This window comes from Brassica oleracea, chromosome C3, assembly GCF_000695525.1.
Source record: "Brassica oleracea var. oleracea cultivar TO1000 chromosome C3, BOL, whole genome shotgun sequence".
Taxonomy (NCBI): domain Eukaryota; kingdom Viridiplantae; phylum Streptophyta; class Magnoliopsida; order Brassicales; family Brassicaceae; genus Brassica; species Brassica oleracea.
In genome coordinates this window covers 63,732,198-63,746,288 of record NC_027750.1, presented here as the reverse complement: position 1 = coordinate 63,746,288, position 14,091 = coordinate 63,732,198, and the positions used below count along the sequence as shown (strand labels likewise).

General features: G+C 35.2%; 1 protein-coding gene across 1 annotated transcript; it reads left to right on the top strand.

Annotated features, from left to right (window-relative positions):
- LOC106331225 (uncharacterized PE-PGRS family protein PE_PGRS3-like) lies at positions 1-4,009 on the top strand. Its single transcript, XM_013769542.1, has 2 exons — positions 1-317; positions 3,766-4,009. The coding sequence occupies exons 1-2, from the start codon at positions 1-3 to the stop codon at positions 4,007-4,009; spliced, it is 561 nt and encodes a 186-aa protein (XP_013624996.1).
- Positions 4,010-14,091: the final 10,082 nt, after the last annotated feature.

Genomic DNA, 14,091 nt, shown 5'->3' with positions numbered 1-14,091 from the left:
ATGAAAGGTTACATTATTGCTCTTATTGTATGCGGTTGCTTCGCAATAATCTTGGTTGGTCTCATCTTATGGTGTCTTCAGAACCGCAAAAAGAAAAAAACGTGGTCTCCTTCACCTCCTCCGCCCGTAAGGGACGTTGAAAAATGTAGAAGCAGTGTCGTTCCAAGAGATGGGGGGCTCCTTGTTTTGACAGGAACTGCTGTCACCACACCCGTTGTAGCTGCGGCTGTAACCACCGGGATCTCTAAAGACAGTAGTGGTGGCTCCGGTGGCGATGAAGGTGGAGGAGAGTGTGATGGTGGTGCAAATGGCGGAGGGTTGTTGTGGTTGTGGCGGTTTTGGCGGGCGTGGCGGGTGTGGAGGTTAAAGATCTTATATCGTTATTAGTTATGTAATAGTTAAGTTATATTTGCGTGTGGTATATTTATGGGCCGATAACATATTTTGCATGTAATAAATTTAGATCGTGAATATAAGATTTTAGTGTGATCTTCTTAATGAGAAAAATTATACTCATAGTTAATGAATCATCATAATAAGGTGCATATAACCATATTATTTAAATCTGAATTTTTCTGGTTTTCGGAAAAAAAATTTCTGTAGTATGATTACTGAGAGTCTTGTGAATTAAACTTTCAAACAGAATTCTAATTACTCCAAAATATTGACTATACGTAAGTGGAAGGGATTATTTGAGAATGTTTTTGTAACAACCCACCTGGTGGAAACTATCCGTGGGTCAATTGATCCGGTCAATTGGTGACAATTTTTCATGTGAAAATGTTGTTAAAGGGTGAGGTCTTGGATTCGAAGAACACCAAGCGCACCGATAACCTATATAGAGGAGTCACTGAAGGCTCTCATGTGAAGGGTTAGGGTCGGTGCCCTATAGGGCCAGCCTAGAGCCCACATGACAGATTGTTATAATAAAAGTCGATTTTTTTTTCATGTGACAACCCGTTTCGCGGACCCAGACTCACTGCCCTACAAGGCACCGACCCTAACCCTTCACATGTGAGTCCTCACTGACTCATCCATGTAGGTTATTGGTGCGATTGGCGTTCATCGAACCCAATACCTCACTCTTTAACAACGTTCCTCTACTGGTGACAGCTTTTCCTGCGGAAATTTTGTTAAAGGGTGAAGTCTTGGGTTCGAGGAACGCCAAGCGCACCAATAACCTACATGGAAAAGTCAATGAAGACTCACATGTGAGGGTTTAGGGTCGGTGTCCTATAGGACTGTGAACATGGATCCGTGGAACGGATTGTCATAGTTTTAGTTGTTATTTTCTTTCATTAACCAAAGTAGTATAGACTTCTACCACCTGACTAACTGTTCATGGTGAATATAATCGTTTAATACCTCATTCGTCAGATTTTGAAGAAACTTAAAACTAGATATCATTTCAATTAGCCAAATGAAAATTAAACGAATCAAGCATGTTTAAAGTCTCTTTCATGACTTTACTATATAGCGAGGAGTAAGATGTATCAGGGAGTCCGAGTAACGAAAACATAAAAGCTGATAGTGCTAGAATGTTGTGAGTTAAAATTGGTTTAGATGGTTCAACAAATCCAAGTAAGAATTTCACTTGATTTCATAATATTTAAATTTGGGAGAAATTTATGCAATTATTAATCCAAAATATCCTAAATAAGATAGTTTACATTACATTCTGGGTCGCAAAACCTTCCAAACAGTGATATATATTATATTATGTAAAAAGAGAGGAATGAACAAAGTCTTTCTTTTTGTTTTTGCTTTTAAGCAATTTAATTTTTTCTATTATGTTGTATTATTTTTGCGTTTGGGTTTTTTTTCATATTATGTGTAAATAATATAAGATTTGGCTTTAATTTAAATTTAAATTATGTGCAATTTAAATTTAATTTTTTTCATATTATATATATATATATACGTTTGGCTTTAGATTTTCCTGAATGTATTTATATAAGATTTGATTGCATATTAATCAAAAATATCGTTTACAAAAGCTTTAGCTTCCTAAGCTCTTTCTTCAATAAATAGTTTGAAGTCTTTCGGGAAATCTTAGTTGATTTTTGTATAAATGGTTATATGAAAAAGTTGTTAGTAAGAAACTAAATAGGATTATGGCATAAGCTATATAGAAATCATTTCTATCATACCGATATAAGAGTTTGAATGTCCAACATATTTAGATAGAATCATAGAATACATGTATTAAAATACATTATCCATTTAAATTATTATTGAGAATGACATTCCGAATATTTCTCGCATGTCTGATGTGTATGGCCGTATGGGTAAAGTCATCACACGTTTTTGTATTGACCAGAAGTATAATGACGTTCCAAATATTGTGTAGAATGATGTTTCTAATATTCAACCTATTATTGTGATCTCATAGTATATATGACTGTATGTTTTAACACGGACTAAGTGTAGATAGCTCTATGGATTGTTGACTGACCTCTAAAAAGGGATCGGAACTTGTGAAATTTTGTTGACAAGAAAAAGTAATCATTAATCAAGAAGAACATGTCTTGGCGACTTTTTCTTGAAACTCCTTTGCAATTTCGTGCATCTTTAAGAAACTAAACTAGATTTTGACATGTCCGGACGGATATATTTTTTGTTTTATATTTTTTAAAAATTATAAGTATATTTTTGTTTTATATTAAAAAAAAAATTATTTGTGTTTTAGTTATATTTGTGTTTTCCTTTGTACTGTATAGTATTTTTTAAAAATGATTAATAAGAGATTTTTACAATTATATTAAACTGTATCTAAAGCCGGTTATAACCAGTTCAGGCACTGAAAAGGGATTACGTTTTTAGAAACAAATAATTAAGGATTAGACAGTCTTTTCAATTCGTCGTCTTCCCCTTGGCCCTGTAACCCTAAATATTCAGCCATTCTATTTTTTTCAAGATCTGTTTTTTTAATTCTTTCATCAATTCTTTTTCGCTGTTCTTAAGTTTGTTAAAATCCACAAAACTATCAACCATTCATCGGCTTTAACACAAAACAAACATTATAAAAAGATTTATCAACATTTCCAGTCAATCATTTTTACTCCGGTTAATCGGCAATAGAATCTCGTTTTAGAACAAAATCATGCTGATTCTCTACACTGAGAGTATAAACCTTAAACTTTGCAGTTAATCTTCCTCGTTAACTATTCAAATCAATTTCAAAATGAAATACAACAAAATTTATTTTGGAACAAAACATTTTAAAGAAATATCAATGAAAAATAAAATTTTAAAAGTTGGAAACGCAGAAAATTATAATCATAAAACTTTCTTTGCCATGTTTTTAAAATTCCAGGGTCAGTTTAGTTTGATCATAATCCTGTCATGGTTCTGGAATTAAGTGTCGTGGTCATAATTTTTGTTTGTTAGTGATAATTAATTGATGAAAATAAAAAGTGTTTGGAAAGAGAATGTGGTCACTGTTTTTGGTAGAAAAAAATATAACGTGGCTTGACTTTGTTTTGATGTAAATAGATACAGTTATATATAAATCAGTAGATAACATGGAAAAATAACAAATAATAATTGGACATAATATTTATCAATAGGTCATGCTGCTATTTTAATAGAATAGACAGGAGTACAGCATAAACTTCTATATAAAAAAGGACACTACTATCGCATTTTTTATATCAATTTACCTACAGAAAAAAATTTAATGGATACTTTTGTAATTGTCATTATTATAGTATGTGCCGGTATTGTTTTGCCGTCTCTTGTCTTATGTTGTGTCCTCAAACACAGAAAGCAAAGGCCTATAGTGTCTCAGTCGCGAGATTTGGAAATGGGTCAAACGGGATCAAAAGATGGAGGACTTGTTGTTTTGACAAGGAATGTTTCCACTACAGCTACTACGGTAGCTGCGGCTGTGATCATCGCAGATTCTGGCGGTGGGGGCGGCTGTTGTTGTGGATGTGATGATGGTGGAGGCGGAGATGGAAGAGGAGACGGTGGTGGTTGTGGAGGGTGCGGCGGCTGTGGAGGCTAAGCGGGTACGGTTGTTGTTGTGGATGTCATGGTTTAACCTTTTTCTTTCGTGGTTTAACTATTAACATAATGTATGTACGGAATGTATGATCTCAACGTGTATAAATCGATGTATATAGTGAACTTTTCAAAACCTAATGAATATTTAACCTAAGTATATTTTTTTTAACATCAAAACATTATTCTACTACTCAAATTTGAAATGATCCAGATAACTATATTGGAATAAAACAACCAACAAAATACAATTTCTGTAAAATAGTCTTGAAATCTTCTTTTAGAACAAGTAACTCTTTCAACTCTGCTGAAAAGCTTGGCCACACTCTTGAGTCTGCTATCATCAATATGAGATTCTTGGAATAAGTTTCAAAGCGCTGAAATGTTGAGTACTTAAACATATTTTTCATTGTCCAATATGAGATTCTTGGAATAAGTTTCAAAGAGATGATCAAGATACTTTCTTTTTCTCATTCTTTATGCCCATAAGTTGAATCGTACCCAATATTTTTTTCTAAATGGCCATAACCACACAAAAAAATGTATCAAGAGTCCATGATCCATCCATCATATAAATAGTCTGAAAGCATAGTGTAGGTAGCGAATATTTTTGTGTGTTGTGGAGGATATATATGTATATCATACGCACTTATTTCCAAATTAGAAAAGTTCTGTAACGTCCAACTTATGCAATATGAAAACTTCCCGCAACAACTCCAATAATGTCAAGATAAAAAAACAACACACTAATTGTTGGATAAGCTTCAAGAGATAGCTTAAGATTCAAGTTATCCATAAAGGAAAGAAGAATAACTTAAAGTTTTTGGATAAAGACTAAGATTCCTAGATTAACTTGTAATAGGAAAAGATAAGAAGTTTCTATTACCTATATAAGGGGAGACTAATGTAAGTTGTTCAACACAACAATAAGAAGAAAGAAAAGAAAGAAATAAAACAAAGAACCGTTTTATAGTTTCTGTGTCATTAGCTACTTTATTTGGTATCAGAGCTTGTGGTTTATCTCGATCACATAGAGCTTGGATACAGAAACGATGGCAGACCCAAAAGCTATAACAGATTCAAAGGCAGTAGTAAAGATGAAGAAATCAGTTCCTAGTGCAGTGGTGTGTCCGATGTTAAACACATCAAACTACACGGTATGGGTGATGAAGATGAAAGCACTCCTACGCGTGCACAAGGCATGGGAAGCTATGGAGCCAGGAACCGACGATGAAGACAAGAATGATTTAGCTATAGCTCTTCTGTTCCAGTCGATACCTGAATCACTGGTTTTACAGGTGGGTGATCTTGGAACTCCTAAATTGATATGGGAGGCCATACAATCAAGAAACCTAGGCGCAGAACGAGTCAAGTCGGCTCGACTCCTAACATTAATGAATGAGTTTGATCGTCTGAAGATGGAAGATACAGACACAATCGATGCATTCACTGAAAAAATCTCAGAGCTTGTATCAAAGGCCTCGACATTGGGACAGATTATTGAGGGTCCTAAAGTAGTAAAGAAGCTCCTTAATAGTCTACCACCAAAGTTTATCTTCATGACAGCATCTCTGGAACAAATGTTAGACTTGGAAACAACAAGCTTTGAAGATATAATTGGGAGACTTAAGGCTTATGAAGAGCGCATAAAAGGTTATACACCAGTTGAGCAACAAGGAAGTCTTCTGTACTCAAACACTGAGAAGTCCTACGATCAGAAGGGAACTGATAATACAGGAAGAGGGAGAGGACAGAACAGAGGACGTGGCCGTGGTAACAGAGGAAGGGGTCGTGGCAGGAGCAACTATGGTGAGAGAAATAAAGAAAAGAGAGACTACTCTCAAATAGTGTGCTATAACTGTAAGAAGAAGGGACACTTCGCCTCTGTTTGTACCGAAAAGAAGGCCGAGGATGAACTCAACAAGACTGAAACAGAGACTGCAGAAGTAGCGCTTTACATGCTGGAGGTGGTATTCCTTAACGAAGAAAAGGTAATGCCGAAAGAACTGGAAGCTGACAAGAAAGAAGATGGAGTGTGGTACTTGGACAACGGAGCCAGTAACCATATGACAGGACAAAGATCGTACTTCTCTGAGATAAACGAAAATATCAAAGGGAAAGTAAAATTTGGAGATGGATCTTATGTTGACATAAGAGGAAAAGGTTCGATTATGTTTGAGGCAAAGACGGGAGAGCAGAAGATGTTAACTGACATATACTATATCCCTGAGCTACGAAGCAATATCCTAAGCTTAGGACAGGCAACCGAGCAAGGCTGTGATGTTCGAATGAAAGACAACTACTTGACTCTAAGAGATCCTGAAGGAAGATTGCTCGTGAAGGTCTTAAGGTCTGCAAACAGACTCTACAAACTAAAACTGCAAGTAGGTAGAGCAGTTTGTCTACACGCAAAGATACAGGAGGAACCATGGAGATGGCATGCCAGACTTGGCCATATTAGCTTCAAGACAATACGAGCAATGGCAACTAAAAGAATGGTACATGGTCTGCCAGAAATAAGTGAAGAACGACGACTCTGTGATTCATGCTTGGTAGGCAAGCAATCGAGACAACCTTTTCCAAAAGCGACAATGTTTAGAGCATCACATCCACTAGAGCTTCTACATGCAGACCTTTGTGGACCAATCTCGCCTGCAACTCTCTCTCTCAACCGCTATATCTTTGTCATCATTGATGATAACACAAGATTTATGTGGTCTATACTGATGAAAGACAAAAGTGATGCTTTTGACAGGTTTAAAACGTTTAAGAAGCTTGTCGAGAAGGAACTAAACAGAGAGATACTAACACTGCGTACTGATAGAGGAGGTGAATTTACTTCACATGACTTCAATAACTTCTGCAACAGCAATGGGATCAAGCGACACTTAACGGCACCATACACCCCACAACAGAATGGCGTTGTGGAGCGAAGGAACCGCACACTAATGGAGATGACTCGCAGCATACTAAAGGCAATGAGTGTGCCTAATTACTTATGGGGAGAGGCAGTTCGTCACGTTTAATTCTTTCATCAATTCTTTTTCGCTGTTCTTAAGTTTGTTAAAATCCACAAAACTATCAACCATTCATCGGCTTTAACACAAAACAAACATTATAAAAAGATTTATCAACATTTCCAGTCAATCATTTTTACTCCGGTTAATCGGCAATAGAATCTCGTTTTAGAACAAAATCATGCTGATTCTCTACACTGAGAGTATAAACCTTAAACTTTGCAGTTAATCTTCCTCGTTAACTATTCAAATCAATTTCAAAATGAAATACAACAAAATTTATTTTGGAACAAAACATTTTAAAGAAATATCAATGAAAAATAAAATTTTAAAAGTTGGAAACGCAGAAAATTATAATCATAAAACTTTCTTTGCCATGTTTTTAAAATTCCAGGGTCAGTTTAGTTTGATCATAATCCTGTCATGGTTCTGGAATTAAGTGTCGTGGTCATAATTTTTGTTTGTTAGTGATAATTAATTGATGAAAATAAAAAGTGTTTGGAAAGAGAATGTGGTCACTGTTTTTGGTAGAAAAAAATATAACGTGGCTTGACTTTGTTTTGATGTAAATAGATACAGTTATATATAAATCAGTAGATAACATGGAAAAATAACAAATAATAATTGGACATAATATTTATCAATAGGTCATGCTGCTATTTTAATAGAATAGACAGGAGTACAGCATAAACTTCTATATAAAAAAGGACACTACTATCGCATTTTTTATATCAATTTACCTACAGAAAAAAATTTAATGGATACTTTTGTAATTGTCATTATTATAGTATGTGCCGGTATTGTTTTGCCGTCTCTTGTCTTATGTTGTGTCCTCAAACACAGAAAGCAAAGGCCTATAGTGTCTCAGTCGCGAGATTTGGAAATGGGTCAAACGGGATCAAAAGATGGAGGACTTGTTGTTTTGACAAGGAATGTTTCCACTACAGCTACTACGGTAGCTGCGGCTGTGATCATCGCAGATTCTGGCGGTGGGGGCGGCTGTTGTTGTGGATGTGATGATGGTGGAGGCGGAGATGGAAGAGGAGACGGTGGTGGTTGTGGAGGGTGCGGCGGCTGTGGAGGCTAAGCGGGTACGGTTGTTGTTGTGGATGTCATGGTTTAACCTTTTTCTTTCGTGGTTTAACTATTAACATAATGTATGTACGGAATGTATGATCTCAACGTGTATAAATCGATGTATATAGTGAACTTTTCAAAACCTAATGAATATTTAACCTAAGTATATTTTTTTTAACATCAAAACATTATTCTACTACTCAAATTTGAAATGATCCAGATAACTATATTGGAATAAAACAACCAACAAAATACAATTTCTGTAAAATAGTCTTGAAATCTTCTTTTAGAACAAGTAACTCTTTCAACTCTGCTGAAAAGCTTGGCCACACTCTTGAGTCTGCTATCATCAATATGAGATTCTTGGAATAAGTTTCAAAGAGATGATCAAGATACTTTCTTTTTCTCATTCTTTATGCCCATAAGTTGAATCGTACCCAATATTTTTTTCTAAATGGCCATAACCACACAAAAAAATGTATCAAGAGTCCATGATCCATCCATCATATAAATAGTCTGAAAGCATAGTGTAGGTAGCGAATATTTTTGTGTGTTGTGGAGGATATATATGTATATCATACGCACTTATTTCCAAATTAGAAAAGTTCTGTAACGTCCAACTTATGCAATATGAAAACTTCCCGCAACAACTCCAATAATGTCAAGATAAAAAAACAACACACTAATTGTTGGATAAGCTTCAAGAGATAGCTTAAGATTCAAGTTATCCATAAAGGAAAGAAGAATAACTTAAAGGTTTTGGATAAAGACTAAGATTCCTAGATTAACTTGTAATAGGAAAAGATAAGAAGTTTCTATTACCTATATAAGGGGAGACTAATGTAAGTTGTTCAACACAACAATAAGAAGAAAGAAAAGAAAGAAATAAAACAAAGAACCGTTTTATAGTTTCTGTGTCATTAGCTACTTTACTAATGAGATATATGTTAGAATGCAAATAAGTCAAATCATGATAAAGAATTATAAACCAACGCAAGCAGCACTCCATCTATTTATTTAGAATTAATGTTTCCCTGTACGAGAATCAAATCATAACTGCGTATTAGAATTAATTCAAAGAAAGAAAGATCGATCAATGGGGAAAGTAATTATGTTAATAGTGTTTGTGGCAGTTCTCTTGCTAATCTTAATCATTTGGCTTATTCATTTTCTCTACAATAAAACTAAGAAAGATGGAGGCAAGATAAGAACCAGTTGTCTCCCCTTCGGCTATGACGACGGCATCGGCGGAATGGGCTGACTGATCTCATCAGCAACAATCTTTGTGTCTCTCCATCAGATGGTCATTACACTCTAATCTCTTCGTGGAAAGCAAATTGTTATTTGTATCTAATTTTGATATATATCGGCGAGTTTAAGGGGCAAAAGTGAACGTTGATGATTGTGCTTTCGTTGATTTTTTATTGTGTGAATCAAAATAGGTTAGGTTCTGTTTACAAGTATCAAAATAGGTCAAGATAACCTTGCACAAGAAATTGAACCTAATGAGTAATTTAAATTTCTGGAAAAAGGAAATATAATATGAAATTAATAGCATTCTCCAAAAAATATTACAAAATGATTTAGATAGAATTGGTTTCTAGCTCAGATTGTACTGGATGAAACAAATAATTTTGCAAGCCTATATCAACCCCAATACATACATATCAACGGTCTTTACGTTTTATGAATATGTAATGCTTCAACCAGATTATAAAATTGTAATGCCCCGTCACCCATTGACAATGAGTTTCCCACGTCCGCTAACTCGATTCGTAGGTCTCATTCACTTTGTGCTGTGTTCAGTGCATTAATTTTCTAAATGCTCGAAATTCTTGTTTATTAGCCCTACAACCATCATCGTAAACACTTTTTCGTGTTTTGACCTCACTCGCACAGTATCACGAATCATTTTCCCATAGATTATATCAAGAACGCTTAACTCTAGAGTTCTTTCTAGATGTATGACCAAAAAGATAAATGCACTTTGGTGACATAGATAATATCTAAATCGATTCTCGTAACCTTTTCAACATATACCACAAATCGGGATGTCAGAATTTGTCCCCTCTCAAAAGACGAAACATCCATGTAGTGCACTATGCTTGTTACCTATGACAGTGTGAACCCACATAAAATTCCACACTCATCTAAGTTTGGCTTAAAACCCCTTATAACGTCTCGGCCATTCATGGTTAATGGCCCTCCCATGCCCGATTAGTCGGTTTGTCCATCCATAGATGGGTGGTGCATTAAGTTTTTGGAGGTTCAAAGACTTTTTTACTAATCCTATAATTACTCCATGAGATTTTCCCGTGAGTCAGCCCAACTCGCACGCAAATCACATTTCGTTAGGTGATCAATTCTTTTATTACTCTGCCTCAAACACGTTTAACTCTGAACTTATTTCTAAATATGTGACCCAAAAAGTAAATACACTTAATAACATAAATAACCAAATTGATTTTTTTAGCCCTTTCATGATATATCACAAACCAGAATATTAGAAAAATATATATAAATTTCAAAAAAAAAAAATTAACAACAAATTGAAACAAATGCCAGTAGAATACTCTTTATATATCGTTCTAAGAAAAATTATTCTTCAATAATCAGTGATCTGACCAGGACAAAGCTTATAAAATTAAGAAAAACTACTACCTTTTCAAATGATACTCTTCGTGGGAGTGTGTATTTTTAAATGAAACCAACTTTATAATACAGTTTTTGCTCGAGTTGTACCGATTAATTGCGGAATCTTATTCAGATTAGAGTTGGTCACATGATTGATTTTTATAGAACTATTCCAAATATATTAAATACCCATTAAATTATGAACAATAGTCAATAATAAAATAAAAAACAAAAGAAATTGAAATTTGTTTTACTATAATTTGGGTTAACCCTCAACCCTAAACAATGCAATTTTCTCTATAATAAAACTTTCTTATATAAATTTATATATATATATATACTAGCAAGAAACATATCGGTTAATAATCCGTCAAATAAAAACACACAAAATTATCTAAATAATTTAATAAAAATAGTCTTAAATAGTCTCAACACGAAGACCTCTCTCTTAATGCTCTACACTATCTCTTGGTTTCTCCGACTGATTTCACCGAGTCGGTCTTAGATTTTCGTGTTTGTTTCTTGTCAGTTTAGATCTTCTCGTTTTGCTTTACTCTACTCAACAGTGATGGATGCCTAGATACTCTACTCAACAGTGATGGATGTCTAGATCTTCGATATTTATCCGAACCGGGGGGAATGAGAGTTTGCGGTTTATCAAGATATATGTATGTCGATCTTTCTTGACTGAGTGGTTTGGTGATATATGATGTTTTTGACATCTTGTATATATGTTTTCCAATTGTTTAAAGTCTTTATCTAGTTTTTCTAAACCATTTCAAGTCATTTCAGGTCAAGAGTAGGTTAGGAGGCTCTTGGAGGGACACATGAAGGAAAGAACGCAAATTGGAGTTTTCTTGCGGAGCAGCCGGATAGAGCAGCTTGGTGGGTGATCCTGAACGGAGCAACTGCTGAGCCGCCCGCGATTTTTAAGGAAAGTATCAAGATATTTCGGGATTTGTCCTATTATCCCATATTTACTCTCAGCCGCCAGGGACCTCATATATACTCTTTTTCTCTATTCTATGATTTTTCTATGCTAGGTTTTGAGAGAGAAACCAGACTCTAGAGCTTTTTTTGTCGCGATTTGCTACTTTGTAAAGGGAGAATGTCATCTCTCTCGATTTAGAGAAGAACCCCCTGAACTCTATTTCTACTTATTTGCAATCGTATTTACGTTTTATTCAGTCTCAATCTCTGTGTTTTCTTTTGTTGAATATAAATCCTTAGTGTTGAGAAAATTCTCAAAATATGTTTTTATTCTCAGGCTGACCCACAACACAATAGTCTCAAATTTTTTAAAATATAGTCATTGTGAGACAATTTGAGGATAAAACATGTTTTGATCGTCTATTTTAGGCTTCTTTTTATATATTTAATGAATAATTACATATATAATATATAATTATCTTTTACCATTAATGGATGCTAATTTTAGTATTTTTGTCTTTGAGAATTATTTAAGGTACAAAAAATATAAAATAGCTATTTAAGAAATTTGTGCTTTTTTATTCGGGTTTGAATTTAATTATTATTTTTTTTTTTGCTAAAATGTAAATATCATTAACATGGTAAATGAAATTTTGATTACAAGAAACATGAAGAAACTTGAAATCTCATTTGCTCGAGTGCAATTCCGATTCTAAGAGCCGCAAAAAAAGTTAAAAAAAAACTCATAGAATCAACAAAGTTTCAAAGATTGTTCCAAGAACAAACCTTAAAACTATAGGTTACAACACACTTCAGCATTTAATTCCTCATCCACACACTTCCTCATCTTTGGTAAACTGATAGAATCAAGGAGAAGACCATACAGATATGATTTGCCGAAGTCAAACCCGAAAGTTCTCTCAAGCTGCGACGACGGAGGGCCTGGCAAACCCACTCTGATGCTAGCTGAGGTGGAGGTCGTTGAAAACAATAACCAATAGCCTCTCGGGTATAGCTCTTCCATAAGCTCCTGAAACCGGCCACACGACTCTAAGGATAGCGAAGACGTGGAAGTTGTCAGTAAGAGAGCAACCCGGAGCATGAATAAGGGGTTGAAGAACGGGAGAAACCATACGGCTTCTCACAACAGGCAAGTCCTAGAGAGGGCTAAAGCTCTAGTATCATGACCTCAAGGGAACTCAATGGTTCTGTCATCAAAGAACCATAAGCGTGCAGGCCCAAAGCACTAACGAGAGACAATAAACCATGGTTGCTGTCACGTGATGTAAGGGGAAGAGGCTCCCAGCGGAGAACCACTGCTCCTTGAATCCTTGAGGAGAGGCTCTAAAGACCTTGAAACTTCGCCACCGTTGAAAACGTCGGGAGGCAACGATGTTCCAAACAATCACATGTACTTGGAGGCAGAGGAAGCAAGGCCACTGAGATTTCCAATCTGTCACCACTTCGTCTTCATTCCAGAGAAGGGAAGCACAGTGATATAACAAACTAAGTTCCACATTAGAGAATTAGACAAAGAGAGTCTAATATATAAAGAGTTGTCCAACTCTAATAGTAAGAGGCCTTTTGGGAAGGAAACCAAAAGTAAATTCATGTGGGCTTGCCTCTAAGGCCCAAAGTGGACAATATCGTACTAATCAGATAATATAGAGTTGGACATGGGTTTAACAATCCCAACAATTGGTATCAGAGCGGTTGACGAGAAATATGCAAGAAGACCAAAATACCCTTTGAGTAGGAACGGGACCCATCGAATTAGGATTGGGAGGTGTGTGTGGCAGAGATCAAGTCAAAAGATCCTGGAAGTCAGTTGGCAGGATTGCTTGCTCTTCAAGTTAATTCAAGCTTACTTCCAACAAGCACAAACCAGCGCTTCTGATTAGACGAGAGATTTTGAGCGGTGGTTCTAGACTTCTAGGGCTTACGGCGGCTTGGGAGAGGCGGAAGAAAGAAAAGGCTTCTCTCTCCTCTCTCTAAATGAGCTTTGTGTGAATTTGAATTTAATTTATTTAAATACAAATGAAAACCAATACAAAATCTACGAGTTGGTTTATAAAATATTAAGTCAACGAGAGACTCATCACCAATATCAAAGCTGAAGATAAAAACATTAAGATTAAGAAGAAATTAATTAGTAGAATCTATAGTGTTTGGTGTTGGATAATTCCAAGCTTGTGGAAACTTAACATATTATTAGATGTTTAATATGTTAATATAAACACAATAAGGAAACCTAAAAATAGGAAAAGGAAGTTTCTATTTAGGTTAGGTTTGTGTTTTCCATATCCCACATGTTAAAGGGAATTGTCTTTCATATAAATATAGGTCTAATGGAGAGGTGTTCCATATGATCTGAGAGAAACATATTGAGAGCTTTAGTTTTGAGTAGTTTCTAAAGCTAATAAGAAAA